This window comes from Zea mays, chromosome 3 (genome assembly GCF_902167145.1).
Source record: "Zea mays cultivar B73 chromosome 3, Zm-B73-REFERENCE-NAM-5.0, whole genome shotgun sequence".
NCBI classification, from domain to species: domain Eukaryota; kingdom Viridiplantae; phylum Streptophyta; class Magnoliopsida; order Poales; family Poaceae; genus Zea; species Zea mays.
The window spans coordinates 78882840-78888780 of NC_050098.1; the positions used below are offsets into that span (position 1 = coordinate 78882840).

General features: G+C 47.7%; 1 protein-coding gene across 1 annotated transcript; it reads left to right on the forward strand.

Annotated features, from left to right (window-relative positions):
• The first annotated feature begins 455 nt into the window (after positions 1-455).
• Positions 456-4156, forward strand: LOC118476799 (glutathione S-transferase omega-like 2). The gene is made up of 7 exons (XM_035966572.1): positions 456-665; positions 782-958; positions 1093-1355; positions 1503-1606; positions 1701-1801; positions 2801-2877; positions 4093-4156. The coding sequence occupies exons 1-7, from the start codon at positions 456-458 to the stop codon at positions 4154-4156; spliced, it is 996 nt and encodes a 331-aa protein (XP_035822465.1).
• Positions 4157-5941: the final 1785 nt, after the last annotated feature.

Genomic DNA, 5941 nt, shown 5'->3' on the forward strand with positions numbered 1-5941 from the left:
AAGCCACTATTTGCTGCACAACAGCTAAGAGGGCCTACCAGTACTTGGTGGGCAAATTTTGTAGCAGTTCAACCGGCTGGACATCAGATCACTTGGGAGGAATTCAAGCTAGCATTCTGGGAGCATTATGTTCCAGAGGGAGTGCTCCATATCTCTACTACTTATTAAGGCTGCAAGGGTAGCCTACCGTTCTACCATTCTGCAATCTCAACCGTCCGTTCTACCGTTTTGCGATCTTAGTCGTCCTTCTATGGCTCTCCCAGCCTGCCTTCCGCGGCCAGCGTGCATCTCGCAACCGTCTCGCGAGAGCAAAGAGCCCCCGTTCCTCGTCCCCTTCCGCTCGAGTCCATCGCCGTCGCTCTGCCCTCGTATCCCCTCCCACGACACCGAGATGCTGCCGTCATGGACTCTTGATTGACGCTTGCTCTGTTCATGGACTCATGCGCTCGCGTCAGATGACTGCACGGTCGGCGCTGGATGAGGTCACCGACACAAGCGCCTTCGATCGATCGCCATCCACCTTCCGGAGCTCCGTTTCTAGGGATGGGCGGTTCCCCGCCGTGGTGGGGCGGTACCACCTCTACATCTCGTACGCGTGCCCATTGGCGTCCCGGTGCCTCGCCTTCCTCAAGCTCAAGGGCCTCGACCACGCCATCGGTGTCACGGTACAACGGTAACCCTAGCCTCGCCCTCGCCATCGCAAGCCGGCAAGCCGGATCAGGGGTTCGCTCGGCAGTGGATTGATTCCAGTTCCCCGTGATGCGCTGCATCGAAACTGTAGGTCGTGAAGCCCATCTTCGAGCGGACTAAGGAGAGCGACGAGCATCGGGGCTGGGTGTTCCCCGCCGCCGCTGACGAGGAGCTCGGCGCCGAGCCCGACCCTCTCAACGGCGCCCGGAGCGTGAGGGAGCTCTACGAGATCGCCAGCTCCAACTACGCCGGGAAGCCAACCGTCCCCGTGAGCCTCCAATCCCGTCACTCCAAATCCACCAAACAAGCAGCGGATCTGATTCCCCCCTCCTCCTTTCCAGCACGCAGAAGTGCAGAACAGCCCAACATCCGAGCTGATTCCAGTGTTCCATTCCGTTTCAGGTGCTGTGGGACAAGCAGCTGAAGACGGTGGTGAACAACGAGAGCTCCGAGATCATCCGGATGCTCAACGCCGAGTTTAATGGCATCGCCAGGAACCCCAGGCTGGACCTCTACCCGGCCCACCTTTGGGCCTCCATCGACGAGGCCAATGAGCTGGTCTACGACGCCATCAACAACGACGTCTACAAGTGCGGCTTCGCCAAGAAGAAGGACGACCGTGTGCTCGTGACGGATTTGGGGTCGCTCACCAGCATCCATGACAGGTGGGTGCTTTAACTTTTTCAATCGCCTTAATAGTAGATTATTATGTTTTTTATTATGATTTGGTATCTTCTCCGTGTCTATGAACAAGAAAGATTATGTTCCCCTGAATATAGATCGCTGAGAGTTTATTGTTCCTAGCGATGCAGGGCGCGTGAACTCTTCTACTACCTCAAGGGTGCGCAGGTGGACTATGGCGAGGAGCACAGCAAGGCTTGCGGCCACAACAGGTTTGGGAGAATATATCACATAGGTAGGAGATTCCAAAGAACACAAATACATGGCCATGGCCTTTCAGAAATTTATTTATCCATTAGTTCTTACATGGCTGTTCTAATTTGGTGCAGGGCACTATCCTGTTCGTTACGAGCATAACCTAGTGCATTTTGTGGGGCACTCTGCTGGCGCGCAGGTTGTGAGGGTGCTGCATCATATGTTTACTGACAAGGTACACAAACAAGAGATTTTTCGGTTTTACTCACAAGTGATAGCTGTTTATTGCTACTTGTGGAATTAGTCATGCCTACCATGTGCTTTCAGAGGGATGGTTCATGTGAGCTGGAGTATAGGATTAGAGCACCCAAATTAGGATGACTTTAACTCATTTTCTGTTAACTTGGGCCTCTCCTAACACACTTTTGTAGGGATAGTCCAAGAATTTGTTTTTAGCAATGTTATCAAGTCGTATGACTAATCACGATTTGCAGGTTGATCGCTGCCATGGCAATCAACTATGCACTATGATTAGTCAGGCTGGTCGGTCTCATGGTCACTAGAATCGATTTAGATGATTTGATAACATTGGTTTTTACTCACGATTAGCTGGGCTGATCGCTACCATGGCGATCAGCTATAAACTATGATTAGTCATGATTAATTGTGATTAGTCATGATTAGTCTTGGACTGACTGATGTCATCAGTGACTAGGAATGATTAGACGATTCGATAACATTGGTTTTTAGTATGGCCAAAGTTCATTCTTAGTTTAACCTTCCCCTCACTTTATGTGAATTTGACGTGCGCTTTTTTCACTGAATTGAGCTTCTGTTTTTTTGCATGACACTCTATGGGTGCATGTGGCATGCTGGTCTTTCTTGTACATTGTTGAGCCGACAGCTTGCTGGCATGCTGTAGTGTTACGAAACATGTGAACTTTAGCACTGTGGATATACTATATATAATTCTAACACATATTGTGATACTGATCTCAGGCTTTCCCTGGTAATGATACTTCTGAAGATTGTGGTTGTTGTTATGGACGGTGGAAATGGTTGGTTCTGATGGTTTTGGTCTTTTGCGGATTGTTATTGTTTTTTTACGAGGGGCGGTGCGATCCTTTTCAATCTCGCATGCTGTATCGCAATATGTTTTCGTTTTTAATGTTGTCCATCAACTATTCTTATATGTGTGACACCAACATACTTATCTGTTGAATGCCATGTACAGGCAGAGGAAGTTGTGGTGGAAAAGACCAAAACAATGATAAAAAGCATCTACATCTTGTCAAAGGTTCCTTTGGACAGGTATGTAATTTACTTAGTTACAATATTTGCTTTAGGTGTTCTTGAATAGTATACATATTCAAGTCAAATAGATGATGAAAGTTACCTGAGTGACTGATTAGTCAAATTAATTTTGGGTCAAATATGGTGAGGCACGTATTTCAAAATTGGTTCACTTATGGTGTAACACATTTCATAGTTTTTGATTGCCTCATGTGTTCATTTGGGGCCTGTAGTATTAGGGTATGTACTTTTGAGTTGTTGACTAGATAGATTGCCTGTGCATTCCGTTTGATATTGGGATTTGAGAAGCTACATTTGACATTTGGAACTAATGAGAATACTATACCTTTGAGCATAAAAGTTGAGTCTTTGTTCCTTACATATCTCATGCAATTGAATTGCATTTTTTATTTTAAGAGGATTAAATGCATGATCCTATGAATATAATACCCCCTTTGTTTACAAATTATAGTTCGCTTTAGCTTTGTTCTAAGTTAAACTTCTCTAACTTCGATAAAAGTTTTAGAAAATACATTAACATCTACAAGTTGAAATATGGCCTCATCTTTTATGGAGGTTGCCCTTCTTTCTGTTCCTGGAAGAGGTTGTTCCACGAGGAAGCTAAGCTTCAAGCACTTAGATTCAGGGATGGTAATCGTCCTGCCTTGCTCTGTTTAGACTCTCTACCTTAGCTTTCCCTTTTGCCTCCCTCAGTCTTGTCGTTCCTCTCTTTCTGGTTGTTTTTTTGGTATAGTTTGAGACCTCTTTGCACATGCTTCTCTTCTTTTATATTAATAAAAATCTTTTACAATATGTGTGTGGGTGGGGGGGTCTCCCCTGCTGTATCTTTTGCTAAAAAGAGTTGAAATATATGCACGGGCATTCAAGACATACTTTATGGATAATTTAATGAAACTAATTTGATGCCGTATATATCGGTTTATTTTCTATGAACTTGGTCAGAGCTAGAGAAGTTAGACTTAGGATAAAGCTAAAGTGATTGATTCCATAACTTGTATAGCAGTGTGAGTAATTACTATTCCAAGATTTTGTTTGAAATTTTAGTATTTGTGTTGTAATTTTGATTTTCTTGTGCACTAATTTCTTGGTCCAATTTATATCTATACTACTATATTAAGGCTATAAAAGGGTAGTCTGCCTCCCTTGGTTCTGCCTTCCGTAAATCCACACCATCTATCTATATCCCTTCGATCCTCGCCCTTGAACTAGCAGAACATCCTCCGTCTCCCACCACCCGAGCGATTTCCTCTCCCTCGCGTCCCACGCCATGCCCTGATGTCGTTCTACCTCCTGACCGCGACGCTCGCCGTTGTCCCATCCTCCTAGCTTTCTTCTGCATATATTCTTTTATATTTTAATTTGTGTTTACACTTAGGTAAGTAATGTCGCACAATTTTTGTTTACCCCTATTTTTGTTGCCGATTGTCCAGACTATATCTTTACTACTTCTTAAGAGCATAGCGTAGGCGTCCACGGTGCACGGTTCTGCCTGCCCCTCTCCCCTGCACTCCGGTGTGGCCACACGAGCGTTGCCCGCGCCTCCCTGCAAGGAAACCACACGAGCGTTTCCAGCGCTCCCTCTCTCGACGCAGTGCCCTTCCATCCATGCGTCGTGCTCCTTCCTTCCATCACCGCCCAAAATCTCCGGCGTGAAAGTAGGCGAACCTCGTGCCCGTCATCGTCCTTCCGTTCCCCCGCCTTCCATCGTCGCGACTGTGTTGCGCTCGTCTTCCATTCCCTCCCACATGACTTGCCCTCCTTCCATCGTCGCTCCCATGCGCGCTCCCCTTCCATCCTCGCTCACCCTCGCTCCTCCTTCAAGCCGCCGTGAATGTCGCGATGCCGTGGGCGACCTCCACTTGGGTCGTCCCAAGCCTGGTCGCTGGCTCGTGGACCTCGAGGCGCCCATTCTCTCACCACCCCATCGATCGCGCGCGTCGCCGCCGCCGCCCCAGCCCACGATCCCCCCACCTCCCCATCACCACCCCGAGCAATGCGCTCACACATCCAGCGCACTCCCGACCCCTCTGGCAACAACTCAGAGGGGTTGAGGCCGAATCCGCCGATGAGAAGGGGACAATGGCGAGGCTGGCGGTGGCCACGAGGGTGTTCTCCGCTTCGGCCTCCAGCGGCAACGCTGGTGGCGGGGTCGGCGACAGCATGGGGAGGAAGACCACGACGACACGGTGAGGAGAAGTCTGGGCGGGGCGAAACATTGGATCTCGCGTGGCCGGAGCTTGCCCTGGCATTAACCACTGCACTGCTGTCCAGCGATAGCCATGGTAGCCTGCACGACAGCGCGGCGTAGAAAGCACCACCAGCGCCCCTGTCCATGAGGTCCGATAGCGGCGTGACTGAATGGCTTGTTTGCTTCGAGGTTAGCCCTAGGTCGTGCTGCCCGACTGCGGAATTTTCCAGGATCTGTTCTAAGCTGCCACCTGTGAATTTGCACTTCAATGTCTTATATGCCAAATTCAACATCTACAATACCAGCTCAAACGAATATATGCAGTGTCAAGTACATTAAATCTTATTATGGAAATTGGGTATTTGTTGTCCTCATTTTCTCAGGTAGTCCACGACCTCTGTTCACGAACTCTCCAAAACAGAAGCACAATATTTCTCAGCTTAGTTCTGTATCATTGGACCCCTGAAATAAATAAGAAAACAACCACTATAAAACAGTTTGTCAGGTTCATCTCTTCTCTCCATGGTTGCGTTGCCAAACTTCTTCACCACACTATAGGAGCCGGAGGTTTGTTCAATTATATTATTGCATTGAATGGCTTCGAACTCGCTGTTTTCTCTTCTCACGTGTGTATAGAACGGCCAAACTAAATGTTTGCACGTGACTTGGATGCGTAGCTTCCTATAAGTTACAACAGGAATAGTTCGTGGTCTCACCAATATATGTTATTTCTTGTAGTCATTGATTACGCATTTCAGCGGGCAACACAACGTCAGTAAAACAATTGTTACTAGAACTGTACTCCACTGAACTTCAGCTATTCCAGGATCTGACCGTGCAAAGTTCCTACTAGTTGGTACAATATACATCCTA

Bases quoted from the DNA above. Each gene is read 5' to 3' on its own strand.
- LOC118476799 (XM_035966572.1), top strand. From the start codon at position 456: ATGACTGCACGGTCGGCGCTGGATGAGGTCACCGACACAAGCGCCTTC. The intron at 1,356-1,502 runs GTGGGTGCTTTA...CTAGCGATGCAG, and splicing joins CTCACCAGCATCCATGACAG to GGCGCGTGAACTCTTCTACT. The intron at 1,802-2,800 runs GTACACAAACAA...TGCCATGTACAG, and splicing joins ATCATATGTTTACTGACAAG to GCAGAGGAAGTTGTGGTGGA.